Source organism: Cryptotermes secundus, unplaced genomic scaffold (genome assembly GCF_002891405.2).
Source record: "Cryptotermes secundus unplaced genomic scaffold, Csec_1.0 scaffold342, whole genome shotgun sequence".
Classification (NCBI taxonomy): domain Eukaryota; kingdom Metazoa; phylum Arthropoda; class Insecta; order Blattodea; family Kalotermitidae; genus Cryptotermes; species Cryptotermes secundus.
The window spans coordinates 635,693-659,404 of record NW_019721764.1 but is presented as its reverse complement, the minus strand read 5'-3'; the positions used below and the strand labels follow the sequence as shown (position 1 = coordinate 659,404).

The 23,712-nt window shown below is 38.8% G+C and overlaps 2 protein-coding genes across 2 annotated transcripts; both read left to right on the top strand.

Annotated features, from left to right (window-relative positions):
* Positions 1–4,297: 4,297 nt before the first annotated feature.
* On the top strand, positions 4,298–8,874 carry LOC111875653 (spore coat protein T-like). The gene is made up of 2 exons (XM_023872074.2): positions 4,298–4,433; positions 6,879–8,874. The coding sequence occupies exons 1-2, from the start codon at positions 4,407–4,409 to the stop codon at positions 7,296–7,298; spliced, it is 447 nt and encodes a 148-aa protein (XP_023727842.1). The 5' UTR covers positions 4,298–4,406; the 3' UTR covers positions 7,299–8,874.
* A 4,115-nt stretch (positions 8,875–12,989) lies between these two features.
* On the top strand, positions 12,990–14,716 carry LOC111875660 (neuropeptide-like protein 31). The gene is made up of 2 exons (XM_023872082.2): positions 12,990–13,234; positions 14,405–14,716. Exons 1-2 carry the CDS (start codon positions 13,220–13,222, stop codon positions 14,663–14,665), a joined length of 276 nt encoding a protein of 91 aa, XP_023727850.1. The 5' UTR covers positions 12,990–13,219; the 3' UTR covers positions 14,666–14,716.
* Positions 14,717–23,712: the final 8,996 nt, after the last annotated feature.

Sequence of the window (23,712 nt, the reverse complement as noted above, 5' to 3'; positions counted from 1 at the left end):
AGATTCAACGAATAAGGTAAGAGTTTCCGGATAAAAAGGAAGAGTGTGCGTTCGGCGGTTACAATAACGTCACGGTATTACAACGTACACAAACCACAAAGGGTTTGACGTCAGAGCACATAAGTCCAAAACACGCCATTTTAAATTAAAAGATTGCCACGAGCTGATAAATGGGTAGTACAAAACTCAGAACTTTTGTTACTCACTTCCAACTACAGGATGAATATGTCGACTTTTAAAAGTAGCACTTTGTATCATTTACTTTGAAACGTGGCTGCACTGAAAACACGGATATATCACTCTCGCTTTCAAAATACACCCCGACTTGCTCCTACACTACACCTGACAAACAATCTTTTTTAAAATTATTCTCTCATCTGTGACTAGAAATGGCAAGTGACCTCTTCCTTTCATGTTTTCTAATCAATATGTGTATAAATTTACAATTTCCTCTACGCGTGCTACATGCCTAAACAATTTTTGAACGCCAAGTTCAATACGAATAAATGCATAAAGCCCTCTAACGTAGCCTCTGACCCGATAGACTGACATACATACTATATGTATCACTATGCTGGGTATATTATGTAGAATGCCCCTGCCTTCTGTGACATCACAGTCTATCAACTGAAACAGCACCCTCAGCAGTCAAGTCCACCGGCATTAAATTTACGAAATTTGGTTTGTTATGACTTATTAGGATTACAAAATCTAAGCGAATTAAATAGGCGGGGCATGTAACATGCATGGAGGAGATGAGAAATGGAACAAAAATTTTGTCGGATGGCCCGAAGGGATGACGCAACTGGCACGCCTAATTGCAGACAGGAAGACTGTTTTATGTATGTGTGCAGTTCATGTAACGCAATTGGCAGTAACGGAGACTATACAGCATCGGATGAGAGTAAATGATTGATTGATTGAAAGGGAAGCAGTCGTGGCCTAATTTAAGGCATTATTCCAGCATTTACATGGAGAGTCAGAGGTACGCCATGAAACCCACCAGGTATTCGAAGTCCTGCCCAAGATTCGAACCTGGTATCTCCCCGAACATAGGTCAGAAATATTACCGTTCCTACCAACTTTTTCAGCAGATGGGAGGGGAGATAAAGAAATAGGAAGACGAAACTGGATTCATCTGGCTTAAGACAGGGTGTAGTTACGAGTACTTATGAACACTGTAATGAAACTTCAGTTTCAATAAAAGGCGGCGAATTTCTTTAGTACCCGAACGACTATTAGATTCTTATGAAAATCTCTGCACCATGAAATTTATTACTTTGTAAAACAAACTCCGTGGTTTTAGTCCGCAAACGAACTACACCGACCGAACGACCGCCACTTGTTTGCGAAGTTAGTACCAACTTTATCGGGTAGAGGGTGTCGCGTGGTTAGCGCAACGAATCCCGATGGCCGTTAATTTCAGATTTCTATAGACCGGAGCCGCTTTTTCCTTGAAACAGCTCCTCAATTATCCTCACGAGGCTGAGTGGACCCTGTTCGAGACCCACTACTTCTCTGAATATCTGGTAGTGCCGGGAATCGACCCTGGACCTCTGGATCTGTAGGCAGGAACTCTGACCACTAGACCACAGAGGCGGTCTGTTAGCTATAGTTTAATGTCCCCTGTGTTGGATAATAATAATTGTTAGGTTAATCCCTGAAAGATGAATCTAGTATGTGTAATTATGTCCCTCCGTCTGTTCGCAAATATACTTAGGCGGTATGGGGGAATCCAACAGGTAAAGAGGCCCTCTTCTCAGTGTGAATCACCTGCAGCTGACAGAGGTGGGAGCAGAGACCTTAAGCACGAGTTCTGTTAATGTTTGTTACACGCTGATTCGATTAACCGAAACTACAGTCTAACGATGACATGCAGTTTAGCTAATGGGCTAATGTGAAGTTCGAGCGCATAGACGGTCGTGGGAACGAACCCTAGTCGAATCGAATTTGCTTATAGTTTTCTACTGCAATTATGTTACAATTTATTCTGCTGCGTTAAATTTTCTGGACCTAAATACCGTTATGTTTGTAATTCATGATTCATAAACGTATTTCATACAGAATCTGCAATTATGTTTATGATATATCTCTTTCCAAATTCAAGAAATTTAGTTCGTACAGAGTACTCTGTTCAAAAGGGGCCGCCACTGGAACCTATTCCGAGACAAATAAAACCAGCCCAAAATCTAAAACAATATTCAATTAAATCCGTCAAAATTTTATTCACGCATATAACCACAACTATGATAATTATTTCGCAGGTTTCCCGGCAGAAATATTATACATTTATTATGGAAAATATAATTTATTTCTTTTTGACTTAATGAAATTATAACGTTAAAATTTCAGAAGACGTTACTTATGTCGTAGGCTAGCAAATCAATCGATCGTCTGATTTATTCACTAACTATTTATGATGCTCATAGATGGCGGTGAGGTTGTCAGTCTTAAGCGCCGGCCGTCCTTTATTCCCTATGAAGATTTCTGGTACTCTTCTATGTTAGGGGCTGAGCCGACCTCAGGGCCGTAATTCAGCTGGAAGGATTAGGTCAACTGAAAACCTAATGACTTCATCGGGAATCGAACCCGCGACCTTCCGGCTTGTAGTACAGTGCCTCGACCAAATACGCTACCGCGTGCTCCACCCAGTCACTATGTCAGTTATTAATGATGGCTTAGTCATCCAGAAGCCACAAGGGCACTTTTGCAAGCATTAAAAGTAACCCTGCCGTTAATGTACGTCATACTACGATAACTTTTCGCCATATCTCGTTCCATTGCCTTGAAAATACAAAGGAGGAAATTACACCATTAATGAAGGTTTAGCATGAAATAAATGGGTAAGGAGAAAAACACGAGTATCTGTCCGTCTGCCAAATTATATATTTTATTTTCGAAGTTATCGAACTGGTTCAGAAAAAATTTAGCATTGAAGATCTATATTTGGAGTTAAGGCGAAATTAATTCTGATCCGCATCAGTCCAACATAATCACTCACACAAACATCCCACAAAGCTACATTTTCCCCTAAAAAATAAGTTCCTCATATAGTAGAGCATTTATCAGCAAAATGAAAAAGCATCATGTGAGACACTGAAGAATGTGGTGTATAAGTCAGACGCAAATTTGCGAACATTATACACTGGTCCCATGAAGCCCGCTGAAGTTTCAACGAGAATTATTAAAAACAACCAGCTACAAAGTATTTTTATGGTTCATAAGAAATGCTTCTGCACAACACTTAGCTAGCAACACATGAAATCACTTAAAGCACTTGTCATTACATCCATAAGTTTTGAGTATTGATAAAGTCTGTACAGAATATAGAACATTGCCTACTTTTAATACAGTTCTAATAAACAGTTCAATCCACCAAATTAAAGTCTTTTCCATTAAAAATGTTTTTATCCGTACAAAACGTGAAACCAAATTTTAGTTGTATGATATTTACATTAACGATTAAGAACCCTCAGTCCATCCGAAGAACTTCCTTCGATATATGATTTGAAATTTTCATGGAGGCGAAGTCTGAGGTTTGATTTTCTGAGTTTTGACACTGGGAAGTCTTATCAGTGGTTATCAGCTCTTCAAGAAAACCAACTGCCTCCACATACGAGGAATATGGAGACAGTAGGTTCTTCATAAGCATCAATAACCACCTACAAATCCAAAGTGTTATGTCGGACGACCACAATCTGAATTTCTCAGAGCAGTGGTATTCAACCTCTTTTGTTCGTGAACCCCCAGATATAATTTCTCTTCAACTTTGTAACCCCAAAGTTGTTGGTCTGTAGTTCAAGTTATACATAGTCTATAATATGCATCTAAAATGAAGTAAATAAATTATATCCCAAATAATATATTAAATAATAAGTTTCAAATGAGAAAAAGGAGAATCAAGCTATTAAATAAAAATATATTATTGCCTATCATATAAAATTAATAAACGATCAAAGCAAAATTATATAATTAAATATTTCATCAATTATTAATATGATTCTCATTTGTTAATGAGACGACTGAGCCTATTTCTGGCATGCCATCACCTCAATTTAGGGACGAATTTTAATTTCACATATCCCGTAATAAGACTTTGCGTACCCCTGGAGGTATGCGTACTCCAGGCTGAAGACCATTGCCTTACAATATACAGAGATTCAAGCCATACGTACACCACATTTCTCTGAAATGTTTAAAAAGTGGTTATTGATAAGGAACTCGTCATATCAGTTGTGGGAGACAAATTGTTGTTTCTAGTACCGATAGACCGCAAGAATGCGAAGCCAGGCCACGTAACAGGTAAGTGTAAGTGTAAGTGTAAGTCTGGCAGCGCGGAACGCTGGCTAGCAGCGAGGCCTTTCGAGACGTCACATAGGCCGAAGTTCTTCAGTTGGGAACCAAAAATGGATTCTGAAATGAAGAGGAAACAGGTAAAGCAGTAACTTCTGTGATGCCTGAAATTAGAGAGTTTCGGGTTTCATTATCTCAGTCGTCACATGAAGAACCGATGTTATATTATTTATGATACAGAAGTTAAGAACCTTACTTTAATTTAAATGCTTCCATCTCTGTAGAGTGAGTATCGTAAATTATAGATGCAATTATATATGTGATAATTTCCAATGATGTATAGTTCTGGAATCTCAAAATTCTTTCGATGTTCCTTGCACTGAGATATGGAAAGCGTCTTTAAACAAGCCACAGCTAAGTAAGTAAATATATGGAAGCTATCAGACATAAACTCAAGACCGTCGCCATGTTTTAATTTTTAATTAGTAAGAATATTGGAAAGTGTTTACTTCATAATGCAGTGTCTATTCTACAATTCCAAAGACGTTATTTTCAATTTCTTAAGCTTACTTGAAGTCTGAAGAATGCTGTCTTCTGGGATGTAACACAGAGTAGATATTGCGTTAACCGACGTTTCGGAGGAATGTATCGCCTCCATCTTCAGTTTATTAAAAATCCGCGAGCGAGGAGCCAGCGTGAGCAGGTGGCTGAAGACACAATATCTACATGGCGCCGCATCCCAGAAGACGGTATTCTTCATAGTGAAACCTCAAATCTTACTTGCTTGCAGTTTGTTTATTTAATATGATTAACTATTTATGATATAAATAAAAAGTCCCCTACCGAATGTAAATTAAAACGTGTCCAACAATTTACAGATGTAGAGAAGGGTAGATATGTTTTACATACAGAGTGTTCTAGTTTCTCTTGTAAAAGAATCTCTAAATTACAATATCAAGTGAGCAGGTATGCTCACGATTTGTATTCATATCCACTTTCACACGCCTTTCACACGCAAAGCTAAGGAAAACGTATTTGCTGTTTATTGTTAAACAAAATATCTCATGCTTAACTCTTAAGGTTCATTTTATGAATCATCTGTTCGCCATGTTATTATTTAAAGTACAATTCTGAATTTTGTAAGAAATACATATAGCGTCAAAAATTTATTATTTAATTCATTTTTGTTGTTGCAACAATTCAGTTTACTCCCATACCTCAACATTCACTCACACGTGAATAAGGCCCATGAAGAATCTGACGGGTGCACTGTTGCCTGTATGGAAAAACTTTAATCTATTAAAGTCATATCATTAACAACAAATATGGTTCTCAACTTTAGATGCTTCTTACACGTATACCGTTCCTTAAATATTGCGATGAAATATTATGTACAAGAATTCTCAACATTTCTTATCAAATATTGCCGAAATTATTTCTGAATCTTCATAAAAATCAGATTGCAAGTGAAGGAGGCTTATTAACAGTCAGCCTTTTGCAATTCGGGTTATATCTATGAAGCTTCTCTGTTTCGGTAATTATTACGTAATAAATGAAGGTAACGTCCAGAACCCAAAATAAACTACTTCCATTAACAGAATAAAAACAAAGACAAAATGCGGTAATTCATTTTCTGTGGCCTTACTGTAACCAGTATTATTGATTAGCCACGAGAATACGAAGTCCTGAAGAATTAGGTCCATGTAGCGAAAATCAGACTACGCCAGAATTCTCCTGACGTTAAAGACAACTCGTTCCGTAAATACTGTATGCACAGTATGTAAGAATGCAGATTGCTGTCCCCTGGGACTTGACGCTGTGTAGTCTGTTTAGTTGTTTCCGAAGTTTCGGTGGAATTTACCGTCTTCATCTTCGAGGTAGATGGAGGCCTTCATTAATTTAATTTCATTATTCCCCCTTTTAAATAAGCCTAAGAGTTTCAAAGAATGCCTTTAGTAATTTCGCGTATTACATTTCCTAACAGACTGTGCCACTTTCACTCCTGTCAATTTATCCCGTGGGAACAAACAAAATGATTAAAACTGTCAGTTCTCCTTGTGGATATCAGTTATTATAATGAACACTAAAAATGGGCCTATCCATCGTGAAAGCAAATACATTTCTCAGAATTACACTAACATATCATCATTTAGTCGCTGGCTTTCCACCGCGGGGGCCCGGGTTCGATCCCGGGTCTGATCAAGTAGGATTTATGGTGGACAAAGTTGCGCTGGGGCAGCTTTTCTCCGAGTACTTCGGTTTCCCCTGCCAATCTTCATTCCACCAATTGCTCCACGATCACCCTCACCTATCATCTGGGGCTGGTACAATAGGCCAGAAGTGGCCGCAGTACAAGGGACTTAGTCCCACCCCACTAGCAATAACAAAAAAAAACATATCATTTATTTTTTCAGCACAAATATTCACATGCTAATCCCTTCTTAATCGTGATATTAAAAATAAATAAGTATTCAAACTGATTGTCACCACAGGAATAATCTGCAGCACTGTATGCTGTGAAATTATTTGTTAGCTCGAGATGACAAACCCTTGTATAAGCGTACTGTCTTGCTACCGTGTTCCAGGTTGCATCCGCTCTCATGCTGGTTGCATATTTTACCACATACACCCCAGTGACGTCAGAATCGATAACAGAATCCGCATTACAGACAGCGCTTTCTTCCAGAAGTCCGCTTGCAGAATCCGACAAGCAGCGTTTGGCAGCATATCCTTCGCACGAAGAAGTACAGTATACTCAAAATCCAGAAATTTACCCTCCATATTATCAATATCAATATCCTCCAAATCCATATTACGGATATCCTAACAGCAGATACTTTTATCCTCCAAATGGCTATCAGAATGGAATTGGTGGTTATCCCCAAAGTGTATTAAACCGTTATCCTAACTATCCGCTGTACGGATATCAACTCCCAAATGGGTATCCATACAGGACTGGTTATCAATATCCAAATGTTTATTATCCATATCAGTACCGAAGGTAAGGTGACAAACGTGAAGATACTAACAAAGAGACCAGGTACGCAAAGCAACAAAATCTTGTCAGTGAATGGGTGACCTTCCTCAAAATCAGAAAGATAACCCCCAAACTTTCATAGCAATAATTCTAATGCTCTCGTTTTTGTCTTGTGTAACTGCAGAGAGATCAAATAGAGAAACGGCAAAACAATTCTGCACTGCATTTTTTGTAAATAAACTATTCGATTATGTAACCTATTGTGCCAATTCAATACCAGTGTTAAAAAATAAGAAAACATACGCCTAAAACAGAATGTATATTATTACGTTTAATCGCCTCTAGGTAAAATTAAAATCATAATTAGCAGCCAAAATAATATTGTGACATGACGCCTAAAAACCGCAATATTGGAGTTGGAGCCAGGCGTCCGTTGACAGGCAACCGCTTGAAAGCCGGAATATCGAAGTCAAAGCAAACGTCCATTGCAAGCCAATAGCTGGGTAAACACTGTTCCCGCATTGAAGTCAGAAAAGATGACCATTGCTAAGAAACGACTGGTTACACACGTTCGAGGGTTACGTTGTAAACAAATATACGGCAGGAGATTTTGTTACCACTGTAATTACAATGGTTTCCGACAAAATGCGATCTCAAAAATCAGAATATAATCTTTCAAGGCTGTCTTCTATCACAGCCGCTCAACAGTTATAAGAAGCCGCCAGTCGGAGAGAGTTCAAGTAGAAGACTAGAGGCTGGAGCGCAGTGAGAGGTTTGTTACCAAGAAGGAGTAAAATGAGTGAACTGTTGTAATCAAAAGTATTTGTAATAGGGACGTCCAACAAATCCGACAATCAAATCTAGAACCCACTATTATTAGCGACAAGTACCCCCCCTACACGTGACAATATTTTACCACACAGACCTACTGATATCCCGTATAACACTATACCATATTGTGCCTTCCAGAATTACCGTCTGAAAATTTAACATTTAATTTATCTCCCATTCTTGTAGTCTGTTGCTCGTTTCTAGAAACGCAGCCGTAAAGCGAACCTGTGCTTTAAGAGTCGGCCTGACTTGACGGGAGACCCATCCGCCTTTTCCGCCCGACTTCGGACTCGTAAAGAAACGCGTTACAATTAAAGTTTAGTGAATATTACAAAAGTGCATAATGACTGCGTGTGTGTGTGTGTGAGAGAGAGAGAGTATGTATATGTAAATATTATAAAGCACTGGAAAAAACAACGTGAAACTGATACGGGTATGCACACTAAATATGTGCATACACACAACTTTATAACAATTTATTATGTGGTGTGATGTGAAATATTCACCTTCAGTACTTAGTGTGTGTCCATATGCAGAAGTTTGGCAGACACTTCAATACACAGTAAAATCAAGTAGCATCTGAAATAAACGAGATCTTTATAACATGACAAAATAGACTATTTTTACAAATGTAGTATAACATCAAGAAGAGAACTATTTTGGCTTCATGAACGCTTAAGAGACAAAGAAATATTTTGTTATTGTGAGCGTGAATATTTCTGTAGTGTATAATGGTGATCATGTACGCTAACAAAATATACATAAAACCATTACCACGTAGGTGTTGCTTTATCTGATAACTTCCAGAGATATAATTACTGCATAACGCAGGTTCTCAACTAGCATGTTTTCTGTACATGCTAAAACTGTGACAATCCAGTCACGTGATCCACACAGTCCCTTCCACCTCATCCTCTGCAAATATTTTCCTGCATTAACTTTTCCGTAACTGTACATACAGGGCTAAATATACTTCTGAAAGGAATGTAACTGTTGGAGACAATTACTATTGTTTAATTACGTCGAAGACTCTAAGCCTTGCAGAAATTTGTGTTGAGGTAAATGTGTTATTATTTATGTTCGAGACACACATTTTCCTTGCCAATGAATATTTAGCGAGTTACAAACGAGTTGTGTGCAGAAACGCCTGTGGATCTCCATCAAAAATGCCCGTTATTTTTATCTGATTGTGGACAAATCGACGAAGTTTAGTAAATGTTCCTAATATCGTGGTATGGTTGATACGTTCACAGTTGTGATTACCTTCCGGGATGTGGTGTCACAGCAGTCTGGTAAAATTTATCGACGTTCCCCCGAAACGTCGGCAAACTTCTGCCTTCATAATACCACATTTTATGAAAATCCATTTAGCAGTTCTCGGGTTCCGATGTCCGGAAGCAGAATACCTCTGCCGATTGGGCTCAACTGAGGGCGCTTCTGCCTGAGGACGGAGACGAGATCCAGAAACAGGGAAGTTTTTTACTGTCCGACAGATAATTAACTTCTCAAGAAGGACACAACTTCATGGAATTAGTCAGGTAGAAGTGGAAAGCAAATTCCATATTGCATGCAACATTTCCAGTGACGCATTATGTACGTACTTCAAACAAGAGCACACATTTCAAATCCTGGTTCTGGAAGTGAGCACCAGGTGACGCGCACAGCACATTCATTACATTGCACCACTTGATGCACTACTTCGTCGTGAGGAGGCAGCACTTGATGAAGCTAATCTCTGATTTCCAGTGTTTAGGGCAATAACCTGATTCTCCAAGGCCATCAGGTTGCAGTCCTCCGTTGCATAAAAGTGAAAATCTCATTACCCATCATGACACCTGTATTCACGAAGGTCAAGAAATGCAGAAGCAATGAGGCAGGGATTCCTTTATGTTTTGGGGTTGCGTAACAATTGTGAAATCCCCGTGTGCAGGAGGGCTAAAATACCTCCACCATAGCCCTGCGAGTCGTAGAAGGCGAAGAAAAGATAATCCGTTGCCCGGGGTATAACTGGGCCACTCTGTGACTGAGGGACATAAATACAGAGACCTGGCCCTCCGGGTGGGGGTTTGACGGATGGCTGACGGTCTTGCTACTGCTGCGAAATCCAGAGAAGTGAAAACCGGATAGTCTAAATTCGCAGAATCTTTCAAGGAAGGCTATGGGTCAAGAAGGGCTGTTTTGCCAATGATGATGATGATAAACGTTTTCGAAAGTACAGTTTCCTTAAAATAATTCTGAACTTTTCTCTGAAATAAAAAGAGTCATACATTTAGGAAGTTCAAACTAATTATTAAATTAAGACTTGTAGTATTCTGTCCAGATTTCAATTTCGGAATAAGATACTCAGGAAATATATGGCCTTAAGCAAGATAAAATATGCTTCTGCAACTCGAGACAATCCCATGATTTGTGTCAGTTACTCCTCTCCCAGCAAACTAAAGAAACTTCAGAACATTTTCAATGTATAGAACGGTGTCGAATATTCGAGAAAGATTTAAATGTAGAAGGCTCTGGAAGTAGTTTTCGATGTGTTACGTAACGGCAAAATTTTGAGGTTTATAGAAAGATGGGAAAAGGTAAGCTGTGAAGGACTGTCCATAGAGCTCAGATTGGAAAGATTGGACATATGCACAAAATGCTGGTGGAGCAGCATACAAATAGGCGACTAAGAGGCTGGGAGTACTACATTAAAACGGGCCTCAGGGAAATAGGTTACAGGGTGGAAAGTGGATAGAATTGGATCTGGATCTTGTCCTTGGTCAAAAGGCAACTCGAACCCAAATGTTCGATAAACATGCGGGTTTTAAACAGCACTATTATATTAATCAGTCTACTCCACTCAAGTCGTAAGACAGTTTTGTACAAGTATTGCTAGTTTACTTTAAATGACAGAACCTCATTACAATTATTTGGATGTGAACGACAGATTCCATAGGTAAATTAACAGTCAGGTAGATCATGTTTAGCTTCGAAATGAGTCCTGCACTATCCAGATATTGGCACCCGAAGACAAATTTTGAAACAAAATTTTAGTATATGTAATGTTCACTGAATCCCACATGCCTATTTAAATCGCTTATAACACAGCAGTTGCCGCATGTACCGCTGTTTTAACATTATATTCTTTACAGTTTTCCCATAAAATGTATTTTTGGGTTTGGCATGATTATGAGAATAAACAGCAGTAAACGAGGCTGAGTAATATCTGAGTTCGTTCAACGAAGTTCATGTTTCAGAATACTTTTCGTTTGCTGGACTGCTGGCTAGAATTCAGCATCCGTCCGAAGTTTCCTGCGACCGGCTTCTTTCTTAAAACAAATGCTGAGATGGTTCCCAAATGGCTACTGTCTGCTTCCAATGCAGCCCTCTCGATTTATATCCATGACAAATAAATGGTTCTGTTGTTAAGGTTACCAGATTTTCCTTCCAAAAGTTTTATTCGCCATTACTTCCAACAATTCTGTCTTCAATTTCACGTCACCCTTTTAAGAATGGCGAGTGGTCGAAGCCTGGGGACCTAACAAAATGACGTTTTTCTCTCCATATAAAGTAAAGCCTATCTCGCATTCCCATGACTTCCCAATTTCAAACACTATTTTATTATTCCTTATTGTTTCCTTTTCAGGCTTCAATGATTACAACAATATTCTCGAGTGTCCATACTTCCTACATATGTCTTGAATTCGCTAAATAGGAGCCACTGACTGACCGATAAGTTTCTTAAAAACATTGCAGCTTACTTTGTTAAAATTCCAAATTACCACAAATATCCATGATCATCTTTGATCAATTGACAGTTACCCAGCCGATCAAAAAACCTTACTTTTACAGAACCCAGAATTTTATAAACATATACACAAACTCCAATTACCAGATCCTAACTTAAGGTAAGGCAAGGCTATCCCTGTAACAAGCCCATAGGGTTGTGAGAGGTCGAGGCTCCCATATTTTCTACACAACTGGCTCACAGATGGCTGTGAGATTGCCAGTCGTAAGCGCCGTCCTTCCTTTACTCCCAGGAAGATTCCCGGCACTCATTTCTGTAACAAGGTGATTCGAACCAAGGATCATAAGTGCAGCTGGAAGGATTAGATCAATTGAAAAATCTAATGACTCCATCGGGAATCGAAACCGCGACCTACCAGCTTGTAGCATAGTGCCTCAAACAGTTATCCATTCGAAACGTCACACCTAAAACCAGTTTTAATGTTGTCCTCACCTCTACCCCCGTTTCCGAATTGGTTCCCTTCCTTACGATAGTCATATTAATTGTTTCTTCTCATTTTCCGAAATGTACTGCAAGTGCCATCCATCAACAATTCTGTATCAAATTCTCCTAATAATTTCAGGAAAATGCATTAATTCTTAATTGACACAGGCTAGACAGCTTAAGCAATCAAGGTGGAAGAAGAAGAAGAAGAAAATTATAAGGCAAAGAGAACCAATTACGAAGAACCCTACTATGGATGTAGACTCTTCTAGATTAGAACATCTTCCTGAGTTCTTTGTGGTTAAACTCTGTCTCTTAAGATTACTTTTAGTGGGGACAGTACCTTGACTTCGAACACTCTAACATAATTTTGCTTCAAGAATTTGATTGATGAATGTTACACGACTGACTGCATAATCGGAGGTTTATCAAGTCGCACTCAGCCAATGTCATCACATTTAATCCGAGCAACGTAATTACGTTTTACAGAAATGCGTGTTTCCTTGTGTGCGCCCAGAAAGGTCAAGGTGAAGATGAATTGGCGTTTCTCGCATTTTACTTTTAGCATAAACAGACAATGTTTATCTTAAAGCTGCTCACAAGAGACTAAAGTCGAATAAAAGAAGACTTCTGGGATTTACCAAACCTCAAAACAAATTATGTTTGCAACGGACTTGTGTTCTACCTTTCCCACACTGAAAAATTACATAAGATTCAATTCTATTGGCGGCACGGGTGAAATGGTTCAAGTCCTTGAATAAATCCGCCATGATGCCGGGGCGGTATATAAAAGAGTCTACTTGTCACTGTGTTCTGAATATCTCTTGAAGAAGATCGTGGAACTTTCCGGTTTGTGGCAGAGTTCTATATTGAATATTTGTATTCAGTATCCTCCATTCTTCAGCAGAATGACAAGATATCTGGTTAGTATTTCTTTGTGTATGTATGTCTGACATTAAGAAAATGGGCCTGCCTTCCACGTAGAATATAGCCCATTCTATAGATGCAAGTTATCTCTCCTCTGCTTCCGGCACTTTTATCAATACAGGGTTCTCAGGAACAATTTTCAGAGAGTCTGTAATTATATTTAAGATTAGGAAAAGAATGTCACTATGTAAAAGAATGTAAATTAAAATCTAATATTTAAAAAAATCATACTTATTTCAGAAAATATATTTCATTGTACTAGGAATTTCAGGCTCATATTAATATTTATTAGATACATTACATTCCGATAAAAATTATGCAACATGAGGTATTGTTTTAAGTTAAAAGTTCAAAGTACCTAAATAATTTCGATGTACAACGTATATAGACACACGAAATATTTTTCTCCTGGAAAATTTCTGAGAATGCACGGACATGTGTTTTATTTTGTAGAAAATTTCTTCCGGGAAATAAAATTTTACCACTAGATTGATGATGAAAAAGAAATAGTAAATAAAGGACCAAAGTCCCAGAGGGTAAATAAAAATAAATTTTAATTTTCATGTAAAAATACATTTTACTAGCCTATGAAGATATTTTCAAAGGGCCATATATTAACTTTGTGAATTCTTGTCAGTAAATATATGAATTTGCCTTTAGTTAAGAATGTTTTTGAAGTCTCCTGTATTATAACCAGGTAAACTACATACTGTAAAATATTCAAAATTGACTGTATAATTGTAAAATGAAAGTCAAAACGGCTGAGTTCTCCATGTATTTAAATACAGAACAATTAAGACGTATGAGGAGTGGTGGTATAGCTCCACGCAAACTTAATCTCCGCAGCAAATGGAGGTGAGTGACCATCTTCACAGCACTGCAGCCTTTTTCCCCGGCAGAGACCTCCATATCCACTGAATAAGAGACACTTGAAAAGATTTTACTTATCTTAGCATGTAATCATGATGGACTTCAAGAATGTTTTGAGACCTGCATATGATTATCCCTAGATACCTGTCTGATTATGCAAACAGACACCCAGAACAAATAATGAAACTACTGTTCACCGCCATCTGAAAACAAATTTACTGTGTGAAATAAAAACTCCGTTTCTTAGCGTTCTAATTCAGCTACAAAAATGTACACTCTAAAATATTTTTTTACAGATTATCTTTGTTTTGTTGGCGATCCTAGCAGAGGTTATGTGTGGCGGATATGGAGGTTATGGGTATGGATATGGTGGCGGTTATGGTGGCAGATACAGACATGGATACAAACACGGACATGGTGGTTATGGTGGATATGGTGTAGGGCGTGTGTATATTGTATATGGTGTTTCTGGTGGTTATGGTGGTTATGGACATAAAGGATATGGGCACGGAGGATTTGGGCATAAGCGTTATGGACACGGATTTTATGGCAGATAATGTATTCTTTACCTCTGTTGAAAAATAAAACACATTCCTTAATAAACGTGATACTGTGCATGTGTATTATAAGAGGGAATTCTAACAGAAACAGTCACACACTCGATTACCAGAGCTCCATTTGATTCAGTCACACACCGTAGCTTCAGCGCACTCCCTAGACACCTGCACACTTCAGTTTTCTGAAGAACGAAACGATGCGCAATGCCGGCTGCACTTCTGCGAACGGACTGGAATGGACTTCACCCAGTTCTGGCATCGGAGGCTTGGAGATGAGCTAAGATTTGTACACATCAAACATAGCCATGCCAGTGTCGGCTGGCTGATGCATGTAACTGCATAACGCAGTCAGGAAGTGAACAGTGGGTCTCTTATTTTAAGGATAAATTTGGGTGTTCACGCCGCCAATTTCTCAAAATTGCGACATCAAAGTTATAAAATCAAGACAGATGAGAATAAACTGACGTTCAAATGATGGGAAAAGTGTGGGCAGATAAGTTTTGTGGTTTGTAGAGTGACCGACGTTTCTCTTATTAAATAACCTTTAAATTAGAATATAAACTTCTTCGTCGCCCTCTCCATAGCAATAAACTTTAATTTGTGCAGAAAATTTTTATTTTTAAATATACTTTCGGAGGAGTAAAGATAATTTCCTAAAATTACCTTTCTATAAATCAATTTTATCCATCAGTTTGTGTGGTTGTGATATGGGGGTCTCTGATTTTGTGGGAATAAAATAAGACAAAAATGTTTTCAAACAAAATTGCGAGAGAAAAATATTTGGAACTAATGGGAATAAAGATGGGAAACTCTGATGTTACGTAAGGGTAAAAAAGGCACGATTTGTACAGATTACAATAGCGGGATTTTGTATACGCCGTCCTGCAATATGGGGCATCATAATGGTGATAATTTCTTGACCGATTTTGTCACAGCTGCCTTCTCAAATAAGACCCTGCTCCCAGAAGATAGTACTAATTAGCTTCTGCGAAAAGAAGCGGGAAGAATCATTGGTGGGGTAAGCCCGTGTGGGCCTAGCATTATATTGCGAACTGTTCTCATTTTGCATTCATTATGCAAGAATAATTTCTGCAGACGAATAGCGTAGGTAGAGATTTAGTAATTCCTTCTCAGATAATAACATGCTTACAGAACATAAAATTACCGGGTTTTATCAAGATACTTGTTCTGCGGAGTGAAGCAGACGAGGAAGGTCAAGGCAAGTAAGAATTAAGGATATTTCATTGCTATAATGAATTTAACATACCCGTCTGCACCAGGGCTGAACAACATAGCAGTTCACCGATCGATTCAAATTACTCCGTGATAATGCATAAGCCTATTTCAATAGCTCAGTTTTCTTATACCATAACAGGAAAGATTTCGTGTCAGAGCGTCTGTTCCCGCTTAACAACCAGCATCTCAACCGAAGGGATGTTATTAAATGTGGCATGGACATCACGTGTCACGTTTGTAGTTCATACTTCCCTGCCAACAATAATATCAATATGGCTGTCGTGAGAAATTGTAAGAAGGGTGCGACATTAGGACCAATTAATATATGGCCCAAAAATCTGGTATGGTAAGAACCCTCGAAAAATATTCAATTTATGTAAAATATCTTTGTAGAATATAAAACAATAATATGGTGGTAGCGTGAAATCTATATTTTGTTTTATGTTCTACGAAGATATCTAAAGAACCTATGGAACTATGGAGGTGAAAGTTTCTGTGGAGATAGGTAGCAAACGTACATCTAAGTTCTGCATGAGGCAGTATCTACACAACCCTCATACGACAAGGTCCATTCCCCAATCCTGAATTGAAACAACGAGCAAATTGGTACACAGATATCGCTACAGACTTCAATTTGATTCGAAACACGTCTAGGTTAGAGGATGCACTGGCGATGAGCTCTCCTCGGTACCTCCAGACGAATGATAGGACAGCACTTCGAAATAAGCAACGACGTCTTAACACCTTAACCTTACTTACGCGCCATTCATGAACTACTAAGCATCTTTTTTAGACTATGCTTAACATCATATACACTGGATTTTATTTTGTAGTTTATTTAACGAGGCTGTCAATAAATAACTCAAAACATACGGCATCGAGTGATTGGATGATAGCAAAAAAAAAAAAATTAAGAGGATGAAGGAGGACGCGATCATACAGGTAGACTATTTGATCTAATATCCCAGCACTTTCCTTCAGGAACTGCGAAAACCACGAAACTCTTTAGTCAGGATCGTCGGTATCCCAGCGAAGTTTCGAACGAGTGACCTCCAGAATAAAATAATTTTAATTTTTACATCCTGTTGCGTACACTGTTAGATGTACTTGTCTGACCTTCAACGCAACAATCGATATATAAATCTGATATTAACGTGTTAATATTGTATTCTCTTTTATTACAATAACGCTACAAATTATAAACTTCAGACATTCACATAAGTGTACAACCATCGTTACTGAATTGTTTTTGGCTAAAATGGATCCAGAATGCAGGTGAGAAGCGTCATCTTTTGATCCATCTTGCTCGGTCATATGTGTGAGTCAATTAATTGATGTATTTAAGCCGAACACTCTGAAGGAACACTCTCTTAGGCGCTTTCGTCAGAAGTTTACATCCGTGCGCCACGACTGTCCTCATCAACACGGTAGCCTGGCAAGAGGAAGACTTGTGCGATTTGCCACAGGGAAGACTAATGCTCTGTTCACCACTGCCCATGCCGTGTGAACATAAAGGTGAAATAAAGCGACTGCGGTTGAAAAGCCTGGAGAACCATGTCAAGTTCATGACAGACATATAAAGGAGACTTTTCACCACTGCGCCTTACAAATTATCAGAAGGCCTTGAAAGAATCATCTTATTTGTAAGTCTTACTGAATTTACACTGTCCTGCAGAATTCAGCACCCTCGAGTCAATTTCAACATTCCTGGAATCTTCAGCAACATGAGAGTGTTTCACGAATTTTGTATAGTGAACATATATAATTTTTACCGTCAACGTAATAATTCTTTATTATTAATTTTTATATAGCACGCACTATAACTGTTAAGTGTTATATAAATAAATAAATAAATAATAAAGTATTGTTGCGTTGACGGTAAAAATTATATATGTTCATTGTATATATAAGCAACAGGATACAATCCTTAAAAATAATTTTATGTAGGCCTACTACAAGGCATTATTTACTCACAAGTATCCATGTGATGATTGGAACGGTAAGGCTGGATTTCCGGTTACCGAGACAGACATCGTGCATTATTTTACTCATATTCCAATTAACTGTTCATTAATCATCCCATAATTCGGCAATATAATGACCTACTGGTAGCATCATTAAATAAACAATAAATAGACAAACGTGTAGGCCTAAAGTCGAGTTATTTCCTGAGCAGCTAACCGATTGTCATCTTCTCAAGGACTCCGTTCCACGGGGTTATTAAAGTAATGCTAATCATTATGAAACATAAAATTATCGTGCTACATTATGTACATTTAAGTGGAGCGAATTCCCACGTTTCTCTGAAAATCTTCACATACTTTATTGCGGCTACATTTTTCTTAGGAAGAATATCGTAAAAGTGGGGGGGGATGGTATTTTCACATTCTCAAGTACTGGAAATATCAGAACTGTCATCTTGCCACACCACTTGGAAATTTCGGGTCTTCTGATCGCCAGACCAAGCGCTGTAGATCCGACGACATCGTCTGTTGTTATTCGGCAATGATTCCACGAGTTCCATGGAGCCCCTGTATTTTATTTGTAGTTTACTTAGTGACGCTGGGCTGTTATGGACTGGACTGATCTGGCCTGGGATATTTTATTTGTAGTTTACTTAGTGACGCTGGGCTGTTATGGACTGGACTGATCTGGCCTGGGATATTGACCTGTAGAGGGCTCTTGTGAACACGGTAACGAAATTTCGGATTCCATAAAAGTCTTAAGAAGCTTAGCGACTGGCGATGTCTCAAGAAGGACTCCGCTCCATGGAGTTACTAACCCAGACTGTAATTTCTACCTGATGATGGTCACATGACCGTAATATATTGTGGAGCTGACTATATTGTGCAGAAATAAAAATCTGTGATGGTGTAGAGCGATTATATTCATTTCTTACGCAAACAAGATACAGCATTTTAAGATTATACAATTACGAATATTCGAGTCCTGATGAGGTCCTTGGATTTTTTTCAATTTACCTAATCCTTTCAGCCGAACTATGGCCCTGGGGTCGAATCAGCCTCTAACAGAAATGAGTACTAGCAATATTCTTGGGGGTAAAGGCGGCCGGCGCGTGGGGATGACAACCTTGTCGCCTTCTATGAGCCGACTGTCTAGAAAATGTGGGCCTCTTACAGGGATATCTTTACTTTTTACTTTTTACAATTATGAATGAGAATAGTGAATAATTAAGAAAGAGGAACGTGGGAGGAAGTGGTCGTGGCGTATTTTAAGCGCATATTCCTGTATTTTCAAGGAGGGACTCAGTAAAAGTACGAAAAGCCCGGTCAGCACGGTTAGTATCTCGATCGAAATTTAAACCCAATATTTCTCGAATAAAAGCAGAAAAGTTATAATTTGATCCAAAGAACTGGGCATAAAAATGTCGTTTATTGGTATGTTAAATAAATGTATAGGATGTCCGGATGAAAGGTATCCAAAATAAAATAACTATATCTCAGAAAGAAATTACTATACACATTAGTGGATTACACCATTACAAAGGGAAACTAACAAAGTTTTTTCTGCATATATAACTTTCTCTAATAAATTTAAATGTGGGCTCCCTTGGTGGCACGACAAATATCCAGGTTTGAAGCATGTTTTATGTTACCGTAGCCACAGCGTCCCTTATGTGGGCTTTCAGGTGTTGATACTCGTTGATCTTAACCTGGTACACAATGTTCTTCACAGAACCTCACAAGAAAAAAAAAACACTGGGGTTAAATTTGGCGACCTAGGAGGCCAAGCGATTGGGCCACTTCTGACAATTCATATCGCAGCCATCTCTCTCTCCAGTTGATTCCTAACATGGCGGCTTATGCGCGTAAGCAGGGTGTGAAAAAAAGAACTTTCAGAGTTTTCCTTTCCGATGATATAAACCGGATACACATATGACAATTAGTTTCCGAGATATACATTTTTTAATTTGGATACTTTTCATCTGGACACCCTATATTTCTTCTAATATTAAGAGAGCTGTTTTTGATGTTCCAGTGCATGGTGCTGCTGCTTGCGGTCTTATCAGCTGGAGCCATGGCTCAGTACTTCGGGATATACCGTGGCTATGGACACACCGGGAGGTTTGGCGGTGGGTACGGACGTGGGCACAGAGGCGGCCGTCGATTTGGTGGTTTTGGAGGACATCATGGATAACAGTTTGACAGATGAGAGTCATCGTTAATAAATAAATGATGATTCTAACCCTTTCCATGTTTTACTTAGGCTTCAAAACAGGCTATCCCATTCTCTGTTACGTGTGATTTCAGTGGAACTATTGTCTCATCATTTGATATGTCATGTGAGCCGTATGTAACTTTCAGTACATTTAAAAGCATGGTCCTGCTGTATATGATGCAACAGTTCGGTATTGTAACGTGTATGAGAGGCTATTTGGTTTGGTGACTCGATTTATGTTCTTTTCTTTATTATTACGTGCTCCGCTTTTGCTTCGGGCCTTAAAGAGTATCAAGAGATGGTTGTTATGAATGTTAATTTCTCTACGTAAAGGTCAGTAGTTGACAGAGTCACTTTGCGAAACGCAGTTCCCTAACAGATGTTGCCACTGACGCAACGGCCAACATGCCCGGCACACAAATCAGTTGTATTATGCTATCACAGAGGTCGACACAGTCCAGAGAACTATATATGATTTGCAGATCTCACAGCGGTGATTATGAACACTTTTTACCTTAGATAGAGCTAAAACAGTGAGACAAATCCATGAGACCACTACGCGGTGAGGGCGTTTGTTCAGAGGTGAAATGAATGAAAAATTATGAGATTATTTTGTTTGGAATGCATACTTTATCTGGAATAGAGATACAATTGTTTGGGTGACTTGGTCACTTTAAATGTGTACTTGGTAAAAGGAAATAAGAGAAACAAAAACACTTTACCTTGACTGGATATGAATATATCCTGCAGGAGATAATCCTGTTATGGTGAATGTTTAACTAGATAAAAACGAAAAAATAATTTTGTCCTTCAAGCAAAAATAGCAACAGCGCTCCAACTGGCTAACAATGGAAAATACCTTTGTTTTTACCATAAATAGAGGCTGACAGATGAACATGTTACAACACTACAAGGATCATTTGCGACGGTTACGTAAAAAAATTATAACGCTTCTAATCGTGTCAGACGGATCTATTAAAAAAATTATTTAAGTATCTTCTGCAGTGATTTGCAGATCATTTGTATCTTTCGACACCATGATGTATAAACGAAAAGATAGATCGGTCCCTACTTTTAATTTAGCACAGACATAAGAAAACGTACGGGAAAAACGGAAGTGTAGCTCCAGCAATCTCAACTTCTTTCCAGATGTGAGTGAGTTGTCAGCCTCATGTCCTTGTCACTTTAGTAACCAGCGAGAGGCCTTCTCCCCTTGTAACGACTGGTTAGGACCCTGGATGGGCCACGCAGCCGGTCAAAACGGTGTACAGAGAGGAAATTCTCTTGTCCTTGCCTACAATCATATTCCACTCTTGAGCTGTCCATCCCGTAGCACAGTCGCCATATCGGCTTAGTTCTTCCGGCTCCTTACCAAGTAAAATATATATAATTAAATAATAACAAAATATTTTTCTTTTATTCGTTTGCATGTTATACTTGGATCAAATAGCGCACTGCATTTTATAACATTCCACAGAAAATACGAAATAGTACATAAGATATAGAGATTAATATATTGTAGACATACCTAGCGCAGTGATCTTTCAAGGGGCCAGACAATATACAAGAGTTTGGGACCCCTTACTAGAATCAGAACTTTTCATCTAATCCAAAGCCAACTACAGACATACATACTGCTCTGATGATACCTGGTGCTGCTAATTGTAAAGCTGACGGCACCATGTGTCAGAATTGCGAAGTTATTCGCACAGGGGGGTTGGAATCCAACTGGGTTCACTCGGTACGTCGGCCACTGTTTGGCTTATTGGACCTGTCCCGGGTGATTATGATGATGGAGAATTTGGTGCAGTGAAGATGGGCAGGGGAAACCGAAGTACTCGTAAAAAACCTGCCCCAGTGTCACTTTGTCCACCACAAATCCACTTCAGCAGACCCGGGTTGGAACCCGGGCAGCAGCGGTTGGAAGAAAGCATGGATTGGTGAGTGGATTTATTGACCACTTTATATACATCATTCGAAACTACAAGAAATTACAGCGCTATCGCTAATCTCCACAAATCGCAAACCACCACAGCACCAGCTAAGTCTTTTTACAGTCTGCTGCGTCTTCTTCAGTCGTTTCCTGGTGAAAGCTACTAACACGGAAATTCTTTAGCTTCGAGCGCTGAGATTCTATCTTCACACCCTTACTAACTTACTCGTGGAGCTGAGCCCTTCTGGAGGAGCCGCCAATTCTGCAGCTACTCAAGAATTTCCCAGCATTTTATGGAACCCGAAGGTTCATCATCGTGTTCACAAGAGCCCTCCACTGGTCCCTATCCTGAGCCAGATCTATCCAATCCATACCATCCCATTCTATCTCTCTAAGATCTATTTTAATATTGTCCACCCATCTACGCCTTGGTGTTCCCTGTGGTCTCTTTCCTTCTGGCTTTCCCACCAATATCCTATACGCATTCCTCGTCTCCCCCATTCGACCTCATCCTCCTTGACTTGATCATTCTAATTATACTTGGAGAAGAGTACAAGTTATGAAGCTCCTCATTATGCAGTTTTCTCCAACCTCCTGTCATGTCACTATCTTCACACCCTCCCATGCAAAATTCAGCTCTCAACTAACAATTAACTGGGTCACCCCATTTGTCTTCCTTATAGCCACTTTGCACGGACCAACTATAAAACGCCGTTTACAAAGATAAATGTATGGTTGTGTTTGTATTCGTTGCTGTGGGAACGTATTTGCCGTTCCGTTGCCTAGAAACAGGTTGCATAACGTCGTTGCTTCTCCGCATATTACATAGAAACGGCTGTACACGCTAAAAAATTAATAATATTTATAGTTATACCTGGACTATCTGAGGAGCGAGAGGGACCTGGGCACAGCTGAGCCCCACCAACGCCATTTTACCAATTCTCATGTTAGTGACTGATGGATAAATATAAATACGATAAATTTATTAAATCTTCGCTAAATTAACTGTGAAAACTCTTCTTCGGTTCAGACTCTTATATCTTCTCATACCTCATGTCACACGATAAATATTAAAACACAGAATACTATAATTTTCCGTTTAATGTTATACGAACATGAAATTTAATTGTTCGTTCTACGAAAAGGACATAAACTAAGGACGTCAGAGCAAAGTGGTGCTTAATGACGTTTTCCATAATTAGTATCATCAAACTAATTCCATTACGGTGATCAAATCAACAACAGTGAGGTAGGAAGGGCTCTAGGATACACTGGGAACATACAAAATGCATACAACATTTAAATTCGAAATTAATCTTATTCTTATCCTCGTAACTTCTTCTAAATCTCCAAAGTGGTTTCTTCCCTTCAGAATTTCCAACAAAAATTCTGTTTTCGTTTGTTATGTCTCCCATATTCCCCCTTAATATGAGGAACTGTAGGTAATTTCAATACACAGTTGGATGATTTTATATTTATTTTAGGCTCTATAGCAACTGCTGAGTTGATGTTATTATGAATGATGACTAAAAAGCATCAGACAGAAATATAATCCTCCACGAGGAATTAATCGTTTAAAGGAAAATGGTTACTGTGTTTACCTTCTACTTTAACATTATGTCTTCCTTTTTTGACCGCCTCTGTGGTCTAGTGGTCAGAGTTCCTGGCTACAAATCCGGAGGTCCCGGGTTCGATTCCC